At 36.4% G+C, this 24,614-nt stretch overlaps 1 protein-coding gene across 9 annotated transcripts in view; it reads right to left on the bottom strand.

Moving 5' to 3' along the window:
• Ube2u (ubiquitin conjugating enzyme E2 U) overlaps positions 1-24,049 on the bottom strand; it is a 79,224-nt gene extending 55,175 nt beyond the window's left edge. For 2 of the 9 annotated variants that reach the window (XM_040288779.2, XM_040288781.2), the window contains exons 1-6: positions 22,827-24,049; positions 21,142-21,223; positions 19,965-20,057; positions 17,744-17,841; positions 13,668-13,788; positions 5,728-5,776 (exon numbers count right to left, since the gene is read on the bottom strand). In XM_040288779.2, coding sequence (XP_040144713.1) covers positions 5,728-5,776; positions 13,668-13,788; positions 17,744-17,841; positions 19,965-20,057; positions 21,142-21,223; positions 22,827-22,892 — 509 coding nt within the window. In that variant the 5' untranslated portion in view covers positions 22,893-24,049. The remainder of the gene's footprint in view (positions 1-5,727; positions 5,777-13,667; positions 13,789-17,743; positions 17,842-19,964; positions 20,058-21,141; positions 21,224-22,826) is intronic. The other 7 variants (XR_005735227.2, XR_005735226.2, XM_078026404.1 and 4 more) reach the window with 7 other exon arrangements.
• Between the last annotated feature and the right edge of the window lie 565 nt (positions 24,050-24,614).

The following is a 24,614-nucleotide window of genomic DNA, read 5'->3' as shown; positions in this document are numbered from 1 at the left end:
AGTAGTTGGAGTTTCATAAAAATAAGTGAAATGAGGCAGTGCAGGATCCTCAAATTTTATGCAGAGAATGGTTTAGAGCAGATTCAGGTTTGGGATTTTTTTTGTTTGTTTGTTTAGTACTGGGGAATAAGCCCATAGGCTTATTGCCCAGGATGGCCTTGAACTTGCAATTCTCCTTCCTTAGCCTCTCGAATCACTGGGATTGCAGGAGTACTTACCACTGCACCCAACCTAATTCAGTCATCTTGATTCATTAAGTAACAGAGAGCCACCACCAGTAGTTCTCAAATAGGCAAGTAAATGATGAAATCAATTTCGGAGCAACGATTTCCTCTGGGGGTAGTATACCAAGTGGATTAATATAAGGTAGACTAAATGCAGGGCAGAATAAGAAACAGAAAAACACATTCATTTAGAAAACACATTCATTTAGAAAACAAATTCACTAATTTAGGCATAAGATAACTGAGAGCTAATGGAATGGGAGTAAAGGCTAGGAGGAGGAGGAGATGAATCTTAAGATAATAGTGCAGAGGAATCTACTCACTGGTTACCTAACAGCGTGAAAGGTAAAGGAATGTTAGGGTCAAATATGCTAAGGCCCAGAAAACTAGTTTTACACCAAGAGAAACTGAAGTAAAATATGAGTTTAATTTTAGACATGGGCTTTAGGTGACGAGAGCATAGACGGATAAGTCAAAATGACTATTAGGACTGTGAATGAGAAATTGGAAATGGAAAACAGGGATTTGGGTCAAATCAACATAAAGGTTGATGGATGAAGCCATTAGGGGAAACAACCTCTGAAAGACCTAAGTAAGTGTTCAGAAAAGAAAGAACAGACACCAGCTCATAGTTAAAAGGAGCCAGTGAAGGAACCAGAAAGGTTCATTAAGAGAGGAGGAAAACAATGGCAGTGCTATTTCATGCAAGCAATTGCCCCAGTTACAACCACAGCCTAATGGCTGAACCTCTGGTTGGAACTTTCCTCTCTCTCATGCTCCAGTCCTTGGTATCATGGTTGAGAGCAGGGTCTGTGGTCAGCTGAGCTGTGTTAATACCCTCTGGCACCACTACTTATTAGTAATGCGAATCTAAGCAAGTTACCTAGTCTCTCCAAACCTGTTTCCTCATCTATAAAAGTAAGAGATAGAACTTTCTCAAGTGGGTGTTGCCAACATTCAATGAAATCATGCATGAGCAGGGCCAAGTTTAGCAGCTCTTCAGCACTTGGTGCCAGCTGGTCTCAATTGCCTTTGATAAGGGCACCATCATTTCTCTCCTGCTAACTTTAGACAGCTTCCTCAACATCTCTCCCTATTCCAGGTTGTTACGCCTCACTGCAAAACCACATTTGGTTATCTAATTCTTCAGGATAAAGTCTGAACACCTACAGGTTGCAATCTGAGCATTTCCAGTCTTTTCTTTTACTAGTCTTATCCCTACATCCAGAGGCTCCATCACGTGGAATTTCCTGCAGATCCTGAGGATACCTAATACCACACTTCTATTTTTAATGCAAGCTTTTCTATTTAGACACTCTTTCCTTCTATCTGCTTGTTAAATTCTTATTCAACAAGGTTTGAGTCCAATTAACATATTTTGTAAGTGAAAGTTGTCTTATAGTGGACCCTCGTTGCCTCCTCAATAGCTAATTCATTCTCCCCACTTTATGTAGACACCATGCATTCTGGTGAGACTGGCCCATTCCACATGAGAGCCCAAGGAGTTCAGGAACTGTCTGATCGTAATGCCTATTTCATGGATAGTAACTTGATTTAAAAAGAGTGAATTAGAGCAAGGTTTATTGTAGCTTTGTAGTACAATATATCTTTATATTGGGGATGTGTCAATCCTTTTTGTTCTTTAAGATTGCCTTGCTACTCTAAATCCTTTGCATTTCAAGATATATTTTGGAGTCAGCTTATAAATTTCTAGAAAAAAAACCCTGCTGATATTTTTAATACATTGAATTGAATCTATAAATTAATTTTGAAGAACTGACATAATAATAATATTTAGTCTTTCCCAAGAAACAAATGGTGATTATTTCATTCTATTTCTTTAGGTCTTTTACGATTTTCAGTATAGGTATCTTGTACATCTTTTGTTACATTTTGATACTTTTATAAATTACATTTAAAATCTTTCATTTTCTATTTGTCCATTGTGAATATGTAGAAACACAGTTAATTTTTTTCTCTTGCAGTACTAAGGATTGAACTTGGAGCCTTGTGAATGGTAGGCAAGTGCACTACCACTGAGCTACATCCCAAGTCCCTGATTTTTAAATATTCATTTGGATATTTAAATATCCAAATGAATATTTAAAAATCTGGATCCAGAGACCTTGCTAAACTCACTTATTAATTTCCAAGTTTTGTATATTCATTTGGATTTTACTATATACATAATCATATTACCTGTGAAAAAAATGATTTGCAGCAGTCCCCCCCATCCACAGTTTTATTCTCTGCAGTTTTATTTACCCACAGTCAACTGTGGGGCAAAAATATTAAATGGAAAATTTCAGAAATAAAAAATTCTGAAGTTTTAAATTGCACATAGTTTGAGTAGAATGACAAAATCTTGTGCCATTTGGCTTTATTCACCTTGGAGATGAATTGTCTCTTTGTCCAGTATATCCATGCTATATATATGCTACCTGCCCATTAGTCATTTAGTAGCCATTTTGGTTGTCAGATTGACTGTCACAGTGTTGTAGTACTTGTGTTCAAGTAACCTTTACATAATAATTTAATGCTATGTTACAATGCATTGCCCTCACTTCATCTTAACATGGAGGCGTTGTATCATCTCACAAGCAGCAGCATGGGTACAGCACAATAAGAGATTTTGAAAGATAGAGCACACACATAACTTTTATTGTAGTATATTATCATAATGATTCTATTTTCTTACTAGTTACTACTGCTAATCTCCTAGTATGCTTAATTTATAAATTAAACTTTATCATATGGATGTATAGGAAAAAAAAACAGAAAAAAGATATAGTTTGGTATTATCTGCAGTTTCAGCATCCCTGAGGCTATTAGAATGAATCTCTGGGATGAAGAGGGATTATTGTTTTTAGCATCTGTCTGTCTCATTTTCCTCTCGGTTATCTAGCAACCAATCCTCCTCTCCCTTTCCCCCTTTGGCTTTGTATGTCAGCTCCTCACACCAACACCTTGATTGCCCCTGGCATTCATGATTCATTTTTACTTTTTATTTGAGACATCAACAAGCCTTCCTGTGGGCCAGGTCATGGGAAATGTGCCTGCTCATTATCCATGCTTTTGCATGTGCTACTCCCTCTGCCTAGCCAGCCCTGCTTCTGTGGTCTTCAGACGAGTTCCTAGTCCACCTTTAGAAATCACCTCTGGCATCACCTCCTTTTGCAAGCTGTCCTTTACATGCTCTCCTCCCAACCCCTGCCAAGACTTAGGAAGATATTCCTCTGCACTCTTCCAGTATCTTGATCTTACCTCTGTCATAGCACTTATGGTAATAGTATTTATGCAACTGAACAATAAACAGGCATGGACCAAGAAAATGTTACATTGCAATATTTCAAAGAGATGGTTTGAGAGATAGATAACTTGCTTTAAATAGTGAAGGTTTCTAGAGAAAGCTTAGAAAAAATGAAAGCCACAGGGAAAGAAGTTTCTGCTCATTAGTTTAAATGTGGTTCGCTCTGACCTTAGCATTCCTCAAATTCCTCCCTAGCCATGATCCTGATATTTGCCCCGTGGCCTTCCAACTGCATCCTTTGGTGGAACATGTTTCATATATTTGTCCTGTGGGACACAAAATCAGCCTAGCTCCCTGTATTTTCTTCCCTTCAGAAGCCATCTTCATCCTTGAGTATAAATCTCATGAAGTTAGTATCACATGTTACTTGGGGGCATTTCCTCAATGCTGGGGCACAATGCCTTGGCATAGAATGTATGCTCAGTAAATGCATTTTAATTATATGCATAAGTAGCTGTTCTCCCATGTATGAAAACCTGATCCATAAACTGTGGATGGTATCCCATGGGGAAACATCCCAGATGACTAGCACAAGTTCAAGTCACCTTCAATTACTGAACATTAACTGATTTCCCCTGATTATATTCTACCCAGCTGACCAGACTTCACCTGAGTTTTATTATGTCTTTTGTAAACAGTGTTTTAATTGTCTGGCTATGCTTCTAGAATATGTTTCTATATGCAGATCAGTTCTTCCAGTTCATGAAGTAATGAGAAGTTCTAAGCCTATGGTGTTAGAACACTATAATGCTAAGAGCAGCATCTCCAAATAATCTCTGAAAGACATCATTGTGAATACACTATTTTAAAACTAAAAACTAGATATAGATTAGCTCAATTGAAGAACAGATGTACTTCCAAGTATGGTGGGGCATGCCTGTAACCCCACAACTTGGGAGGCGGAGAAAAGAGGATTGCAAGTTCAAGATCAGCCTCAGCAACTTAGCAAGGCCCTATGGAACTTAGCAAGACCTGTCTCAAAATAAAAAATAAAAAGAGCTGGGGATGTGGCTCAGTGGCAAACTGCCCTGGGTTAAATTTCCAGTACCAAAAAAAAAAAAAAAGTACCACAGGCAAATATTGGAATTCATGAATACATAACAAATTGCATCCTGATATACACCAGGAGTGTAGAATATCTGAAACCTAGATTATTGCTCTGAGTTTTGCCTAAGGTCTTCTCTAGAGAGTTCAGGATGGCACAAGACCTGATTCTGGTGTCATTTATCCTTGGTTTAGTTCAGAGAATCTACTGAAGCTTGATCACGGAAGGCTTTTAGGTCTGTTCCTACTGTTTTATTAGTTAATGTTGACACTGTATCTTTATGCACTGAAAATAACTATACTACATATAGAAAATGACTTTTTTATGTTCCGGGGGACTTCAGTGTTTTACAGATGATAAAATAGTGTTTGTGCACTGGACAACAGGTCTATTCTGTGTGGATAATTGAATGCTCTGGACCACATTGACACATTTAAGGGAAAGCTATGCCTACTGAATTCCAACCTAGTGCACTATTCACTCATTAGATTATACATTATCTTCCTGCAAGTTTCCAACACTGTTGCATAAACAGAAGGCCCTTAAGTTGCCTAATTTCCCTTTTATTTAGAGCCAGTGAAGGAGCTAAATCAAGCACTGTTTCAACACTAGCTAAGTGGCTGTTTTCTACTTCTGATCCGTTAACAAGGTAAAGTGGGTGGAAATGCACAGGAAAGCAAAAGCTGCAGAACTGTATCTGAGCTTCTGCCTATACCCGTTGAGGTGCTCACCACAAAATTGGTGTCACATTGTCAGGTTATCTCCAAAAGGTACAATGGCCTCAACCCTATCACTATTTTCCTATAAACATAATCTTCTAAATTTCTTAAAGTTTTATGGTTTACAATGATTTGTGCTCATTCTGTTGACAACAAAACCTTTTCCTTTTCAAAATTAAAAATAGAATAATAGTTCAGTTCAAATAATTACATTCAATTTAAATTCAATAGAAAGAATTCAATAATTTCCACATTCTTCCTGAATATATTTTTTAAAAGCAAACACATAAGGTAAAAGCAACACCTAACTACTCCCTTTTCCAAGTCAAAAATAATTAAAATTTAGTGATTATAGAAAATATAAGCAGTTTAAATCAATTTTCCTTTTGGTAAATAAGTGGACAGAGAAGTATATAATGAAAAGCTTACCTGACCAATTTATCTTGGTCTTGGGATGACTGCATGTCATCATCTTTCACTGTAAAGAAAAAGATGAAAGGATTCTGGTTTATTTGGAGATTGAATATATAGCTTTATGTGCACTCTTTCCAAAGTCTTAATAAAGTGCTAATAAAGGAATAAAAAATAAGGCATAAAAAATCTTAAGAAGCTCAAAAGAAAAATGACAAGAAAAATCTTCAAGATGGAAAGAAGATGTCAAGTGGTAAATAACTATCTTTGAAATTTGATAACTATCTGTATGATGAGGGGATGCCAATAAAAAGCAAGTGAAATTGGACTTCAGAATTTAAGAAGTAACTCGGGAACTGAAGCTACCTGCTAACTCTGAAAGGAGGAGTGAAAGACAGAGCACAGCCCCCTCATCCTTTGGGACCAGATGACCCCGCTCCAGGCATGATGGATGATGCTTACTATCTGTATAAGAAATTTCCAGTCTCTGGAGAAGATACCTCTTGAGCAAGGGAAACTCAGGACTGGCAGGTACTAAACACGGAGCGGGAGTATGGTAAGGGACAGAAAACCAGGGAAAATAAGATAATTCATACTGAACAGCAAGATCCTGACCCTTTTCCTGTCTATCTCTCAGAGTATAAGCACCTCTCTCCATTGCCACAGACTGGAAGATTCATCTCAGGAAAAATAATCAAGCCTAAGTAAATGGTCAGATTCTCCCTGAATCACAGCTTGATGATGAAACAAAACCATCAACAAACCTAGTTTCTATGCAGAGCTTCCAATCTTTTAAATAGACCATTCAACCCCCAAACACAAAAGCCAAATGTTTTCTCTGATAAGCAGATGTTGATCCATAGTGGGGCAGGGGAGTAGGGAAGAATGAAGGAACTTTGGTTTGTGTAGAGGGGAGTGAGGGGAGAGGTGGGATTGAGGGGATGGGAAGGACAGTAGAAAGAGACAGACATTGTTACATGTAATCATATACATGTATGATTACACTAGTGGAGTGACTCTGACCATGTACAGCCAGAGGAATAAGAAGTTGGTCTCCATTTGTGTACTATATGTCAAAATGCATTCTACAGTAAAATTAATTAATTAATTAATTAAAAAAATAAATAGACCATTCATTATATGTTCATCATATGAATGGACAAATTCTCACAAATATGTTTCCTGAGTGCCCAAACTGACACGCTTTGTCGATAATTAAGTCTCAGTGTAACCTATATAAGCACAGACTCCCCCCTTGGCCAGTGGTTCATTTTCTATCAGGAAAGTGAGTCCACCAGAGGCGTGACTCCTCTGCTGAACAAAGGCTGTGCTGCTCTGTGAAGTTTGCACCTGACTCTGTCATTTTGTGCTAACAATTTTAAGAACTAAAGAATCAGATCAATAGATCTAATGTCCCAATCATAGGAGCTATAAGAGGAGACAAAAGAGAAAATTGGGGGCGGGGGGGCAAGGAATTACAAGATAACTTTCTGGAACTGAAAGATAATATTTTGATATGTCAATAGCTTATCAAATGCCCTGTACAGTGAATGGAAGGGGAGGGGGGAATAGCAAAAAATACAACTCAGTAACATTGTCAAGAAATTTTCAATCACTGGTAATAAAAGATTTTAAAAGCTTCCAGAAATCAAGAATTATGTGTGAAGAACTAGACAACTGAATAACATCAGATTTCACAAAAGGAACCCTAGAAAGTAAAAGAGAATAGTGTTTCTACATTTTTGAAAGAAAGTTATTTCCAAACTAAAAGGCAGCCAAACCATGAGCATATAAGAGTAGAATAATCACAGAAAATAATGGGAAATTATATTTAGACCTTGTATAGCAGGAAGTTCCTGAAGAGTGTCCTCCGAGAAAATGAAGGAACACACCAACCAAAGGAAAATGAGGCATGGAACAAGATCTCCAACCCAGAAGGCAGACAAAAGGAACATTCCAGCACACCTGCCGGAAAACTGCCAATTTGGAATTAAAAGAGGATGAGATATTCCAGGAAGGGAGTGGGGAAAGTGGAACAGATCCAACATTGATTGAATCCCTGGGAGTCTTTTCACATCTTGGTTAGAAAGTTTAGGGGAAGAAGAGAGGGAAGATTTGTAAAAAACAGAGAATGAAAAATCAAGCCATGTGTAAAAGAAAAGAAAGAGCTTCATTCATGGCTTCTTTGTGATGAATATTTAGTCATATTGATGTAACCAAACTATTTTAGGAGGAAGAGAGAGAAGAAATGTGGGAGAGAATGGCAGCATAATATACAAATCTTTCTATTTCATAAGACCACATCTATAAATAATATCTAAAATTGAAAACTTCAGAAATATTAGCACAGAGTAAGCCTAGAAATGTAGTGGTCAGTGCTGGAACAATGGTGCTGAGCAGTCACTGCCTCTTGGGGGCAGCACTCAAGGATAAAAGATGTGAGCTTCTGAGGTTCGCTTTCTTTCAGAAGAATCGATTCCTATTATATGTTCTTCAAAGCTATAAACATATACTTCTTTGATAGAAAATAGATATTTAACATTTTTAGCTATAGAGACTTTGCTAAAATGTTCCTGGTCTATCTGGTGCACTAAAATACAAACAGGGAAAAAGAAGTGTGTAGAAGTGTATAGTCACAGCAAATAGACCCATATGCTACCACCCTGTTAAAGACAGGTTTTCTGTATCTCATGATATCTGTAAGTAACAGGACATTTGTAAAACTACTGTAATCATTGGTTCTGAATGACAGTGTTAAAACTCATGTTCTTTATCGAGAGAGCAGTGCTATTGGACTGTTTCTTTTCTGTGGACATCCAGGTGGATAGGATTTCTCTGGACATTCCTACATCTAACAACAAGAACAAAAAAATTATATGTACTCATTCTAAAAATCAAAACAAAAACAAAAAAAAAACAAAAAAAAAAACAGAACTAAAACCTTATGAGACATTACTTGCCTCATTTGTTTTTTTTATTTTTTATTTTTTTATTGGTTGTTCACAACATTACAAAGCTCTTGACATATCATATTTCATACATTAGATTGAAGTGGGTTATGATTTTTACCCCAAATGCAGATTGCAGAATCACATCGGTTACACATCCACATTTTTACATATGCCCTATTAGTAACTGTTGTATTCTGCTACCTTTCCTATCCCCTACTATCCCCCTCCCCTCCCCTCCCATCTTCTCTCTCTACCCCATCTACTGTAATTCATTTCTCTCCTTGTTTATTTTCCCATTCCCCTCACAACCTCTTGTATGTAATTTTGTATAGCAATGAGGGTCTCCCTTCATTTCCATGCAATTTCCCTTTTCTCTCCCTTTCCTTCCCATCTCATGTCTCTGTTTAAAGTTAATCTTTTTAAGCTTCAGGTATGACAACGAAATAAAAATCTTTCATGATAAACAAAAGTTAAAAGAATTTGCAGCCAGAAACCCAGCATTGCAAAGCATTTTGAGCAAAACACTATACGAGGAAGAAATGAAAAACAATAACCAAAACCATAAGTGGGAAGTGCCTCGGTAAAGACAGAGGGCAAGGGGAAAGATAATCATGGAGAAACAAACTAAATTTTTTAGAAAAAAGGATAAATAATCAAGCATGGCTGGAAGTACTCGCCTCATTTGTAGAGGCAATTTTCTTTAAAATTCCCTTGTTAAGAAGATTTTAAGGGGGGCTGGGGATGTGGCTCAAGCCGTAGCAAGCTCGCCTGGCATGCGTGCAGCCCAGGTTCAATCCTCAGCACCACATACAAAGATGTTGTGTCTGCCGATAACTAAAAAATAAATATTAAAAAAAAATTCTCTCTCTCTCTCTCACACTCTCTCTTTAAAAAAAAAGATTTTAAAAAAATAGTGAAATAATTTGGAGTTTGAGCTGGAAAAGAATCAAATGCTCATCACAACGTTTTCCTAGCCATAAGCAGATCAGAATTTATTTGCATAATTATTAGGTTCTTAAAAGTTTAATGTAAATTAAAGTATTATATTCTCCATAATATTTCTATAATTCCCTTTATCCTAGTATTGACTCATCTGCTAGTTATTGCATTGCAGGTTACTTAGACAAGTGTCTGAAACTTATTAAGATGATTTTCTTTATTTGTCAAAAGCTATAGGAATATACCTGGCTAAGAAAAAAAAATCTCAGGTTTAGCTACCATTATTCAGTTTACCCTCATATTTTCCTTCAACCAAAGATTTTTAAAATTCTTTAAACCTTATGTTTTTTAAAAAAAAAATTTTGTAGTTGTAGATGGACAGCATACCTTATTTTATTTGTTTATTTTTATATGGTGCTAAGGATTGAACCCAGTGCCTCACATGTGCAAGGCAAGTGCTCTGCCACTAAGCTACAGCCCCAGCCCTAAACCTTATGTTTTAAAATAGCAAAACAACCATGGCAAACAGAAAACAAATAGCCATTTGACCATATAAGCACACACAAATCACAATTCACAAGAACAAATTTATAAAAATCCATAGAGGGCAAATAAATTCTTTTGTAACAAATTGGGAAGAAACAATACTCAGAATCTAGAAGGCAAAGTTGCCATGCATTCTCTCCTTACAGACCTTCCCTCTCCAAGTTTTTGTAACCTGAGTAAAGTATAAGTCCGAAGGTACTTGAAAGGCCTCCATGCTCAACTCTTAAAACCAAGTAAGAACTTCTTTGATAATGCCCCTGAGAAACAGTCATGTAACTACTAAATAAACACCAGTTATAAAAGAAAAGCATTAGTGATAGGGGATCTGTCAATCTGACCTTGCCCACTATTTTAAGTTACTTGAATTGTTAAGAGAATTCTTCTTCATGTTCAGCTAGCTGGGAGCTGATGGAATTTACCATTAAGGATCGGCAACTATAATGGCATTTACTTCTAGGAAAGATCAGTTAGGCACCCAACTGGCTATATAACTTATTGTGCAAAGTGCATACTGCAAGGAAAAAGGAGTACTAGAAATCATTGCACTAGGACTATGCCAGGTAGTTAGGGGTATATGAACACTCTAAGGGAGACAAGGATATGACTAAAGGAAATGAGGCTATCTGAACATGGGAAGGTCACTGGGCCACCACCCATTGGGTCTGAGCTCAGAGCTTAGTATATTCTTGTCAAGGCAAAGACCTAACTAGCTATGCAGATGTCAGGAAAGAGTTTGGGGAATGAGAGGAATTTGCATCTGCATATCAAATAGCTTAGGATAACACAATTTATTCCAGATACTTAGGAGGGGAAAAAAAATCCCCATTGTATTCCAGATATATTTTGACATGGGGCTGGGCCAAACCTGTAAATTCTGGACTTCAGTGATTACAATTTAGAAGGGATAGGAAATATGACAGACTTCTAACTTCAATGAAGTCCTACTTCAGATTTCGGAGCAACATAGAAGAAATCTCTTTTTCTGTATTTCTCTTCAAAAATTTGAAAACAGCTTTTATCATTGCCTTTGATTTTCTTTCTTCCATTGGCTAAACATACACATTTTCTTCAGCAGCAAAAACCATGATGTTATAATTGAGCATATAAGTAATCTACATAAGGACCACCAAATCAAAGTAGGATAAAATGATTATGTAACAAATACTTAGTGAGAGGATACTTTTCTACTACGGGTTTACATTAAGCAAATATCTCCCCACAAGAACTTTTTCATAGAATTAAGTTCTTCTATCAAGTCAGTCTTCCATCTGTACTGGCAAATTTTAATTTTTTTGACCCTAAATGAGTGATTTTACATTTGTTCCATTAAACTTGGAAGCAACGGGAAAGTGGGAAGGCCCAGGCTGAAGCCCTGACTCTGCAGCTTGCTCTACGTAGCCTTAGGTTAATCAAGTCATCCTTGAATTCCTCACTGAGGAAGAGACTGTGAGGATCAGATGATTACATGTGTTTGAAAGTACTAAATAAACGATGAAGTAAAATCTGGATCTAAGTTCATGCCTTTTTTTTTTCTCACTCATTCTACAAAATTTTTATGCAATAACTCCTGTCAGACACTACACCAGGCTCTCAGGATAGAGTTCTGCTCTATAATTAATGACTATCAGGATAACACAATTAGCTGCATCTTGTTTCTTGTTTACACAATTAACTATCTGTTCCAGTTTTGTGTCATTTAAAACTGTGACAATAGTTCTTCCTATGCTTTCCCTAGATCTCTGTACTGATATTTTAAATATGTAACATGAGAAAGGATTCTACTAATATTCTAGTAGACCATTTCCCCAGAGGTTAAAGTAATTAATTCTTATGGGATGCAGTTTTCAACATAGACATACTACTATCTAATTTAGAGTGAACAAGTGTCTGCCACTTCCTCATTCCTGATGCATAGCCACTGTCTCTACTGTATTAGGACACTCTTTCTCTATGAAGCTGTGGACAATTTTCTCTTCCTGGCATCCCATACTACCATTCCTGGCCCAGCCAAGATGGCAGGCAAGTTGATACTTAAACACTCCATTGTATTTCCATACATTTCACCAACATACATAATTAAGTGAAAGCTTCCAAACTATTTGGTTTGTCACTCATCTCCTGGGTAGTGTGGTAATGTGAGCAGCTTTTCTGGAAGGCGTGCTGGCAAAGTTGGAGAAGTGAAAGACATAAAGGCTGATGTCTACCTATGAAGGACAAAAGAAAGGACTGACCTCCATCAGGTATCTTCTTTTTTCTTTCTGCAGGGAAAACCCAAAATCTATTGTGCAAAATCATTTATTGCAGAAAATTCTTTAGAACCAGTTTTGAAAATAGTCACTCACCAGAAATATTGATATAACTTTGTTATATAGAATGTTTCTTTGTAATGCTAGTACTGTCGGCCTCAGTGGAAGGTTATGTGGTATATATCATTTCTTTATTCATCCCACAAATATTTACTGAAAGCCAGGACTATTCTCCAGAGGATACAGCAGTGAATGTTACAGAACACTGGCAGATTCAGAAATGTGGTCCCAATGAAGCAGTACAGCTCTCTGTGTACGGATCAAACTAAAAAATGTCAGGGAATGTTTGAAAAATTCTGAGAAAACCAAGACATATTTGGAGATACTGGGAAAGATGCCTGATCGATAGTTTAATTAGCATCAGACCCAAAATTCCTATAGAAGACAAGGAGTTGAACTTGGCCACAATTGTGCAGACCTAGCTAATGGACTAGGGACAGGGATGGGAGTCTTAGAATGGGACTGGAAAAGAGACAATAGAAATAAGAGAGAATAAACACCAGTAAAGGTCAAAGCCCAGTGGCTGGGGAGGTAATGATACCAGCTGCTATGCAAAGTAGTTGTGCCCTACTTACTAGGAGGAGGGACAGAGATTCAAAGGGAAGAACAGTTCTCACCTGTGGGGAAAGCCCTCCGGGTTCTGCTAACTGGAAAGAAAGCACAGGAGCAACAGAGCCAAAGTCAAGGGTCACAGGGAGGATACCAGGGTATCAGAAAAAAACTGGACATTCATGCAGATTTTGGAGAGCTTCAGGTGTCAATTCCACGAGCCTATTAGAAGGAATACCTGGGAGGGAACGCTCCAGAAGAAAATGCTGAGTGTTTTGTTAATCAAGAGGAAAGTACTCTCACTTGAAAAACATCTAGGGTACTGCAGGTAAAGTCTGGGAAATATCCATTACAGATATGAGTAAAAAGATATCATATTATGATGGGTAGGTACCATCCATTCTTATGACCTTATCAGATGATTCTGGGAAGAATCTGCTTCCATAACATGTAAAGACACTGATTTTTTAAAAAGGATCACTGATTAGCTAGACAAAAAATTATAATAGAAGAGATCTTAGTATCATTTCATTACTGAAAATGGAGTAAATAGGCCCCTCTATAATATTCAAATATTCCCTTATAAAACAATTATTTGTTAGATCATTTATTCGCTATAAATGCTTGTTGTATAAATGATAGTTGCCAAATAACAAGTCTTCCTTACATTGTAATGGTTCCTGGAAGAGCTTTCGAATTATTTTTCTATACATATATTCATCTTTAATCAGCATTTGGGCCGCTTGCATGTTCACTGGGTTTTCCAGCACTGGGTAAGAAAGCATAACCTCAAAGAAAACACACAATGTATGTGAGTTTTTAAAGTAAACTTTTTCTCTGCACAAAAAGACAAATACATACAGCTCTCAACAAGCATATCTGTATAGACCTAAAGATCAATATAAAGATAGCACAACAGAATCTGTACTCTGAAGAAACTCTTGATCTATCTTGGTTTAAACTAGGATCAGAGCGAGTTAAAAGTTCTTTCCTATAACATTTCTTTCTGTCGTATAAATTTAAATTGGATTTATGCGTAAATGGAAATAAACATTAAGGAATACTGAAACATCTCTGTACATGGGTTAACACATTTTAACACAAGATCACATTAGATACATGGATAAACAAGCACATTTGTGCTTGCTCACACGTCAATATCCCTCCAGGTCATGGTTCAGACCATATCTCTAGTAGTTTTCTATTATTGCTGTAATAGTTACCACAAATTTAGCAGCTTTAAAACAGCACAAATTTATTATCTCACATTTCTGGCTGGGCTGATTTCACTTTGGATTTAACAAGATTGAAATCAAAGTGATTGCTGGGCCTCTTATCAGATGATTCTGGGAAGAATCTCTTCTAAGCTCACTCAGAGGGTGAAATGAATTCAGTTCCTTTCTGGATTTTATTTATTTTTACTGGCTGTTACCTGGGAGCCACCCTCAACTCCTAGAGACCTATCTCCAGTCTCTGCAGTGAACTCTGAGGATCTGAGAACACAATGGAATGACAAATTTTCTTTTGCTTGGAATCTCTCTTACATTCCCTTTGCCCACATCCCCTCTCCTTCCACTGCCTTTCTTTGACTCTTCTGCCTTCTTCTTCTATTGCTGAGGGCTCATGATTACTTTGGTCCATCTGCATAATCCAGGACAACTTTCCTATTATCATATCAACTGATTAGTACCCATAATTCCCTCTGCAAGTGCTTTCACAGTAGTACTTAGTCTAGTGTTTGAATAACTGGAGGATGGCAGTCTCAGGGGGAACTCTTTAAAAATTTTGCTTACTGCAGTATCTGTGCCCTCGACCAAATGAGATCAGTGGGAATTAGAAACGAATAGTTCTGCTAGACCATGATTTGTTTATCTGGCACCTCAAAATTACCTTACCTCAAACTGCAAGTATTTATTCAATAATTCAGCATTTTGAACATTATGTGACATGCAAACTCTATAATAAAATATAATTAAAACTACTACAAATTATGCATTACTCATATAATACTTATTTGTAGATGCAGAACAAAGTCAATCATGGTGGCTTAAAAGTTATGGAAATTATGGCAATCTTTCACTAATGAAAGCAATCATTTGACATCTGTGATTTCCAAAGCAACTAGCATTGTCTGCCGTTACTTGAGTTTTCCTGTTTGGAAAACACATTTAAGCCATATTTCCAAGAATATTAAATCACCAAAATAAGGATTCAATGTAGATCGTAATATACCTTTGCCGCAGTCTGGCTGGGCACAATTCAGGAGCCACTTATCCAGCAGAAACGAACTTTATTTTTAGAACACACAGGCCACCCCACAGGAGCTCTTCAGGAAATCCCTCAGAGCCCAACTGCCACGGCTTCCCACAAGCCTCTCACCGCCCCCCCTCCTGCTCTTCAGGCTGATTGGCAGGGTCATGTGGGCGGAGCCAAAAACAGTCCCCCAATGAGCAGCTTCGTGGTCTGAAAGGAGGGGAAACAGCCTAATGAGCATCACCACAGAGGAGCCAATCAGTTGGCAGCTAGAAGTTTGCTGGGACCGCTGTGAGCCAATCATCAACTGGCAGCTGGAAGTTTGCTGGGGCCCCTTTGGCTGTGGCTCTCAATATACCTTTCAAAGTGGGTGGGAAGCAGATGAAACTTCTCTTCAAAGGGCAAACTTTTGGTCTTTGGCTGGAGAGCTAATCTTACTCAGAGAAGCACAGCTGGAAAAGTTTATTCAGTAGTCTGCTTATTAACCACTAGGCCCAAGACCTATTCACCTCATGTATACACAAGCTATTATGTATATTTAATGATTTTTAAGAACTGGTATATAAGTGTATTTTAAAATGTATAAATCAAACATCCTGCTAAAATGGCAAAAAAAGAAAAAAAAAGATCTAACCTTTAAATTAGTTATGTGGTAATCTCAAATTTAAAAAAAGCTCCCAGGGGACAAAAACTAATAACAATAGAGCTAGGATTTTCCTTTATGATTATCAGTGATTTTGTTTTCTTTTCCTTTATATTATCAATCTTCTGTGATGTGATATACTTGTTTTATGAATATATTAAAAAAAAAGATGAGTAACTGTATTATCTACTGGTTTTTCTGGATATATTTGGCAACACCCTATGGTCACTTTGCTTGACTGTTTAATAGTAAAAATAATCATGATATTTACTATCACCTGTTGTGCTCTTGGAGCAGGCACAGTTCCAATTATTTTCACATGTACTCATTAATTTAACCTCACAAGTCACATGATATAGCTACTAATAACTGCCTTTCTTTATTTATTTTAATGTTTTCTTAGTTATAGATGGACGGCATGCCTTTATTTTATTTATTTATTTTATGTGGTGCTGAGGATCGAACCCAGTGCCTCACACAATGCTAGTGCTCTGCCATTGAGCTACAGCCCCAGCCCAAATAACCACCTTTCTTGTGGATAAAGAAATTGAGGTATGGAGAGACAAATTTATCCAACAGTGCAAGGATATCAAGTAGAAAAAACAGGATTTGAAGGCAAGCAATCTTAGAACACCAATTTTCCTTTCATTACATTATTCTTCAATTCAAAATTTTCACCAGTTCATTCCAGTTTTCCATCACTCATTACATTTTGGGAACATTCAACTTTATTATTCTTATGACAGACTGTATTTCAGATGGAAGAGAAAGGAATATATCTCAGTTTAAAGGGGTCCAAAAGTTCAACCCCAGATACCTGAATAGCACATTCACTCAGTTCCTTGAAATTTTTGCTCAGATGTCTCTTTTCCCAGAATCAGCCTCATACAAGTAGAGGCTTAATACATATTTGTAGAATAAAATAATGATTGAATTGGACATGAAATCTTTTTAAAAGATTACACTTTATTCATTCAGTGTACTAAGATGACTAGATAGGAAAATTAACTATTATTTTACTCATTTAAAAAAATAAGCAGGAGAAATGGGATTTGTATTATAATTCTGTTGAGAAAATTCAATTAAGTCAAACTCCTTCGTTCTCCAAGTATTTCAGATAATCAAAAGTTAATAGTTTATCTCCAGATATTATTAATGATAAGTAAGTCCCTAGATAGAATAGCGCTAAGCCTGATCCAAGTAGTCAAAACAAATGTCATGGAAATAATTTTAGCATCAGATGAGAGAGGAGGGCTTTTAAGGGTCAGGAATAACATAAGACAGAGGTATGCTTCTAGGGACCATGGGTCCAGGGCATAAAGGTGGTGGCACTTGGGAAACAGGCTCCTATATGAGGAGAGGAGATAATTCCTGGTTTAATTATTTGCTGGGTTTGATATGAACATTTATAAGAGAAACTAGCCAGCACTGTCAGAACACAGGATAAAATAAAGCATTTTAAGTTACAGTCATGTGATTCACCTCTTCTGAAGAAGGCAAGGTTCATGAATGAGGAAAGATTTAAAAGGCCTGTTTTGTATTAGGAAATAAAGTTAAGAGCCAAAAGAAAACCTAAGACTATATTTCCACAATTGGAACCATCCACACCATTATTTTCTTCTATTATAAAATGTGTATTCTCTGGTTGTAAAGGCCCTTAACTACAATTTCAAATTAAAATAAAAATCTTTATAACTTAAGTTCCACTTTGTGTCTAGATATAGAATGTTGATTTACATAAGCTTTCTCAAATTCTTTAAACATTTAAATATTCATTGTACATTTTGATCCTTGTGTTTTGAATAAATGGGGTATTAAAGAAGGCATTATAATAAATCTATTCTTACCTGTAGGGCAAGTAAGATACTGCTCAATGTATAGCCTGTATTCCACATCTTGGGGTTGTCCAAAAAATCTATACAGGGCTGACCAGTGTATGGGTCTACTGTATTAAAATAATACATTGATGTTGATATATAATAATATTATCCTTTGAAACTTATAAATATCAAAATGCCTAGAACAGAAATGAAATCCACATGTTGGATGGGATGGAACTTCCCTCCATTCTGTTATATTAGATTGGAAAGATACCAAACATTGACTTATGTCCTCACACAGCTAATTAACTAATTCAGTGTTTAAAGAAAAAAATAGAATAGAGCCAAATATGAAAAATGAAAGTATAGAATAACTAGAAGAAAATTAAAATAATTACTAGATTTTGTTTTGCCAAAAGCTCATTAAACTTAAAGATAATAGCAAAAACCACAAATAACAAAATTAATAGATCTGATTACATAAAAAAGTTTAATCTTAGATGTAAAAAGAAAACAGCATGAACAAAATTAAAATTAGTGACAAATTAGGAATATTTGCAACATCTGTGACCTAATGATGATATTGTAAATTATGTCAAATAAGTCATCAAATTAGAAATATAATCACAAAAGTGAAAAAACTGTTTACTTCACAAGTATTCAAAGAAGTGTTTATTAGAGTAATAGCAATCTAGCATGTATGACACATTGGTTGAATGCCAACAATGTAAAGAAAATAATAGTAATAATTTAAAGAATAATAGCAAGATTCTTATCAATTAGGCAAAATTTTCTCCAAAGTTTCTATGCTCAGAACTGAACGGTGCTAAATAGAACTTGATATACATTTCCTGGTGGGAATGCAGATTACATTGAAAGACAATTTGCATATATATATATATTATATAAAATATAAGATAATTATATAAATTATATAAATATAAGATAATTATATAAAACTATACATAACTATTTTTCTGGACTGGAGGTCTAATATATAACCTTCCTCTTTTCTTAAGTTCACATAAAAGTATGAAACAGACGAAGATGTTAAAAGAAGGAAGTTAACATCAGCTTTGCTATATGTGAGACTGAAATGGAAGATACACTTGATCAATGGCTTTAATTGGCTCCACAAAAGTCTCTCTGATTTGAACTTACCCACCAAACTAACAGCCTGCTTAAGTTTCCTGCTTGGAGGAACAGACTGTACCCATTCCAAGGTCAGGATAGTTGGAAAGAAAGAGTGTTGAGAAAGTGCTGGGCCACAGGTGATCAATTCCTTCCCTCACCTCCACAGACAGGTAAGTGACTTCTCTTGGGAAGAGTAGGGGAGGAAAAAACAATCACAGGCTTTCCCATATTTTTCCCTTCTAGAGACAGAAATTCCCTCTACTCCATGTGAGGAGTGAGGCCTAGGGGATAAGAATACATCCTATTAAATTTAACCCATTAATGTCCTAAATATTAAACCAAATATGGCACAATTTTACATTATGAATTTCAAAAATAGATTTCAATTACAAAAATAATAATAATGTACTGGGGGGTAAAGTACATAAGAGAATATAAAGTAAAATACAAATGTTCCCCTGTCTACCAATTCCACTTTTCTGTTATTACCAGTTGGTCCATAAAAGCTACATACACATATACATATGCACATGTGTGTGTATTTATTAAATGTAATTATATTTTACATTTTGTTGCTCAAAATGGCTTTTTATGTAACAGTGAACTGTTAATATATTTCCAGACATAAATATTTATCAAAAAATATTTGAGCACCTAAATACCAAACAAGGAAGATTCTAGGGATATAACAATGAACAAGATTCTAGCTTTCATAGATCTTCCTTGATTTGTTTAAAGGTAAAAGATATCACAAGGGATTTTTCACTTAAGAATTCCTGTAATAAGGGGCATTTAGGTTACAGTAGGTCCTCTGCATGTATAAGTTTGGCATCCTTGGATTCAAAACTATATATAATACCTCAACTATGTAGAAAAAATATATATACATAAAAGAGAAAGTAAATTCGGCAACATATTAAAAGTAATATCTCTTTGCATTAGGATTCGAGGTGATCATAATTTTTTTCTTCAATTTCACAGTTTCCCCAACAAACACATAATCATATTCAAGTTATTAAAAAGAAACATAATTATATTAAACATTAATAAAGAATAAGTATTATAGATACAGAGCCCCTGATAATTTAAAAAAAAATCTCAGTTTAGTCCTTACCATTTGGATGAAAAGGAATTGTTGTAAATTTCACAACTGGAGGGGCAAGGTTGTACTCCGATGTAAATTCTATTGTCAGTTGTAAAACAAATCCTATGATGTAGAAATAAACGATTTTATTGAAGTGCCACTTTGTGCGGGTGAACTCCAATCTGATTAACATTGGAGTCTCTCCTGATGGTTTGCTTAAGTCAATTGCTTCATGGTGCATAGAGCCCCTTGGGTATTATAACATTTTTCACAACCTAATTGTGCTAGTTTGCAGCCTCTTTCCCATCAGTCCTTTGTATCCACCACCTCTGTTCCCCTAAAGCTAAAGTCACCAGAACCTGCTGCACCCTTTCTTGCTTTCAATTGCAGCTTTGCTGTGCTGATTGCCTGAATTTCTTTCCCTCTTCTGAACCTGACAAACTCTTAAACATTCTTCAGGATTCAACTCAAATGTCACTTCTTTGGAAAGACATTCCTGATTCTCCCAGGCATAATTCACCAATCACTCCCTCTTAGGCATTCTGTTCAAAATTCTTAGTAGTACAAATTATATTTTACTATAATTATCAGCTTATCTCCCCTGCCTCACTCAAGGAATCTGTCTTGCTAACTCATGATTGAAAGAACACATGGTCATTAAAGTTTACAGTGATCCAGTCAGTCTTCTTAATAATTTGCTATGGAAATTTAGGGGAAAATCATAGTGGGTAAAATGAGAAGAAACTGGGATTTTGAAAGTCAATAGGAATTTTAATAGATATTCTCTGATCTTCTGAAAGACCATTAGAAGATATTCTTAATTAATATGCTTTATTGTGTTTGCTTTTTAAAAATGTGATAACATTGGGACCAGGGTGTGGCTCAGTGTTAGAATACTTGCATAGCATGAAGGAGGCCCTGGGTTCAATGTTCAGCATCAAAATAAAAAGATCTGGCATAAAGGAAAAAAAATCTAGAATTTCAATCTATGTTTAAAAATAGCAAAACCATTTCTATATTGCAAATAATGTGAATATTTTAGAATTCTAGTGAATTGGTATAATTCAAACATATAAAGAATTTCAGAAAATTAATATAACTATATATATATATACACACACACACACACACACACACACACACACACAAAGGATACAAGACTATTCATGATATAAAAAATTTTAAAGCAGATTTTGAAAACACAAACCATGCAAACTTGAATTCTGTAGACCTTCAATTTCAGCTTGCCATTTCAGCATATCATCAGTTATAGGAAAAGCAGTAATACCCTTTAAAAAAACAATACAGAAGCAGACAAAAGATTATTAATTGCAGTTTTGAAAATCAGATGTCAGGTTATATTGAATTCCAAAAACTCTAAAAGTTTTTATTTATTTATTTATTGGTTGACAAGTTTATTTATCGGTTGATCTGGGGATGTTTTATATGCCTTATTGCATTGAAGCTAAGGTAGATTCTAGGGAACTCATGCAATAGTAAAATTAAAAATCACAAGGGAAACTAGAAGATCAAGATTGGTGTTTGTGTTTTATACAGTGTCTGTGTCAATAGCCAATTTAAGATTCAAATTTGAAAAGTATGAAATAGTTGGAAAGCCCATGTTTCTTCAAAGCTTTTTAAAGATATATGGATGCTATACGGAAGGCATAAAGTAGGAATGTTTTCTTTAAGAAAAAGTCCAATATCACAATTATATATAAAAACATTTTTTCCTCTACTTGAAGTATTGTTCCAATGAAGAGCCCAGAATGTGTTTAATAGAAAACCTACCAATCAATTATGTTGAGGAATACACTTAAATAATTCAATAAATATTTCTGAACAAACATGTTTGTTAGGTGTTTGCCTGGATGAACAGCATCTCTCTCTCCCTCTCTCTCTCTCTCTCTCTGATTTCTGCTTTGCACTTTTTAAACCTTTATTTTATTTTTTATATGGTACTAAGTATGGAATCCACTGCTTCACTGTATTAGGCAAGCACTCCACCACTGAGCCACAACCCCAGCCCAGCCCTTCTCTCTTATCTATATTATCTGTGTTTATATATCCCTTCACTGAGTTCTCTTTGCTAGAGAACCAGAAAGTTCACAATGAGCAGAAACAATATGAAATCTAAGTCTATGCCTCTGGGATGTTTGTTGATAAACTGTTCCTAATATCTTCAGTGAGGGCTTTTTACTTTTATAGCATGGTGAAAACAGACCACACTGAACTGGAAATAACAGTGCAACTGTTGGTAGCATTCTCTATCTTCCTTTTAAGAATGACTTTCTTTCTAGACTTTTTCTTAAGCACACCTCTTTCCTCTTATCATCCACTTCACGTTCTTCATAAATTGGGACAACACCCATTCCAACAATTCATTGGTGGCAAAGTAGGGCAAAGATATTGCATTCCTCTGAGATAAAATTATAAGATAAACGTATTGGTGTGTTATGCTGGTAAAAATGCATTAGACAGTAAGTACTAGAACACAAGGGTAAGAGTAAGGTGTTTGGAATCAGATTGGGCCAAATCATTTTGGAATCTTTTAAAAACTTAGGTTCTGGTAGGTAAAATTAAATACTGCTTATTTTATAGTATTGTAATTAATGAGCATAACCCTGAACCTACTAGTTACTTACCACTTGATAGATCCTAATACTCAGGGCTTAAATCCACAATAAATTACTTAGCACAATATGCTTAAAATTGTTAGCCATAATTATCTTTAAGAAATAGTATTATGAAATAGTTTTGGTAAATAATAATATCATAGTGGCAAATTAGGTTTAATTAAATTATGATTTGTAGAATAAACACGGATTAAACTGCTTTTTAAAAATCATTAACCAGTGAAAAAACAAATCCCTCCACATCCCCAGTACTTACCACAAAATTGTTCTGGTTCAACTCTTTTAAGTCTCTTTCCAGCAAGATGTAAGCTCTGCTGTACATGATAACGCAGCAGAGGATCTGCTGCTGTTCACAGGTAGACTGCGAACTCCTCAGGTTTACTCTGAGCCTCCTGTCTGAGGTTTTGGGTCATCCATCTACATTCAGTTAGGTCTCAGAGGTCACTCGCTTTCTAGAATCCCAGAACATTCCCAAGATAAACGGTTTCTTAGTTTGGGATATAACAATGACTTTTCTTTTCCTATTCTGACTCCTCTAGAGGAAGACTTCCAGAAGGGAAGTTGGGGTCTCACTCATCTGCGGCGTGTTACTGCAGCGCCAACCCACCCTCCCAACACAAATTTGGATGAGCAACTGGGACCACCCGGGTTGTTGGCTGTTGAAGTGGCAATGAGGAGAGTGGGCATAAGACAGTCCCAGCAAGTTGTGGTTTAGGCTTCGCAGGTGTGACAAGGTGTCGGCTGAGCCGGAGGAAGCAAATCGGTTGCCCAGCAACAGGACTCAGGGAAAGTCTAACTGTGGTGGAAGGTTGGCCTCTTCTCATCCAATCAACGGCGGGGTGTAGCCGCTGGATATCTCCGCAGCCAATCAACGATCAGTTTCACTTTGAAAGGCCAATGAAATCCGTGGTCAAGGCGACACCCCCACCCCACCCCGCTTTCAGTCCGCCGACCAGGACTCCACACCGCGGGTGTGGGGGGTCCGCGGTGAGATTCCAGGACCCAGCCTGTAAGTCACAGAAACCTTCACCCAAATTCTCTATCAGGGACTCTCCGGTAATGAGTGACTAGTAGGTTACAGATTTGGGTTTACTCATAACCTCTTGGCTGGTAAGGCGAGGTATCATTCGTAGCCCAATCTCATATGTCCTCCAGTTGCCCTGGGAGAGAGCTCCAGGAATAGGGAACGGCGTAAAAGTCCTCAGATTCCCATCACTTCCTGCACCGTTTCGCTCTTGCTGTTCCTTCTACTTGGCACCACATTTTTTTCCCATGTTTCTCGCCCCCGTTTCCTCTTCGCTTCATCCTTCAGATTTCATGACTTTGTAAAGTCATCTTTAAAACGCAATTAGGCGCCTCTCGTTCTCACCATGAGACCCTATGTTTGCCTCTTTGTTAGTACTACCACATTGTTTCACAATGGCCTTTCGTCTTCACCAAGCTGGGCACTCCTCATTCCCTGTGCCAAACTCAGAACCTGGCGTCTTTGTTCAGAGGGCTTTCTTCATTTACTTACTAATTTTATAGAAATGGGATATCGGTTTAATCAGTTCATTTCATAAATACTGATTAAGCACCTATTTTACAGACTGTGGAACAATTCAAAGGAAGTGACTCATTATTGCTCCAATGTACAATAAGCAAGTACAGTCAGACCTCTGCATCTGCAGGTTCTGTGTCCTTGTGGGATCAGCATTTTTGGGTTCAAACAACTGCACATAGAAAATAATTGGAAAAATACTTATGTTGCATCTGTACTGAATATGTACAGACATTTTTCATTATTTCCTCTACAATACAGTGTAACAACTATTTACATGCAATTTACATTGTATTAGATATTATAAATAATCTAAAGACAATTTAAAGTGTACAGAAGAACATGTGAGTTATATGCAAATACTGCACTAATTTTTTGTTTTTGGTAAAGGATGTGAGCAAACATGAATTTTTGTAGAGGGGGGAGCATCCAGAAAGTATCCACTGTAATACTGAGGTATGATTGTATCCAAACCCACAACATATACACAAAAGAAAAATTATA

The sequence above is a fragment of the Ictidomys tridecemlineatus genome, chromosome 11, assembly GCF_052094955.1.
Source record: "Ictidomys tridecemlineatus isolate mIctTri1 chromosome 11, mIctTri1.hap1, whole genome shotgun sequence".
Taxonomy (NCBI): Eukaryota; Metazoa; Chordata; class Mammalia; order Rodentia; family Sciuridae; genus Ictidomys; species Ictidomys tridecemlineatus.
The sequence above is the reverse complement of the archived record's forward strand: the minus strand, read 5'-3'. Positions and strand labels throughout refer to the sequence as shown.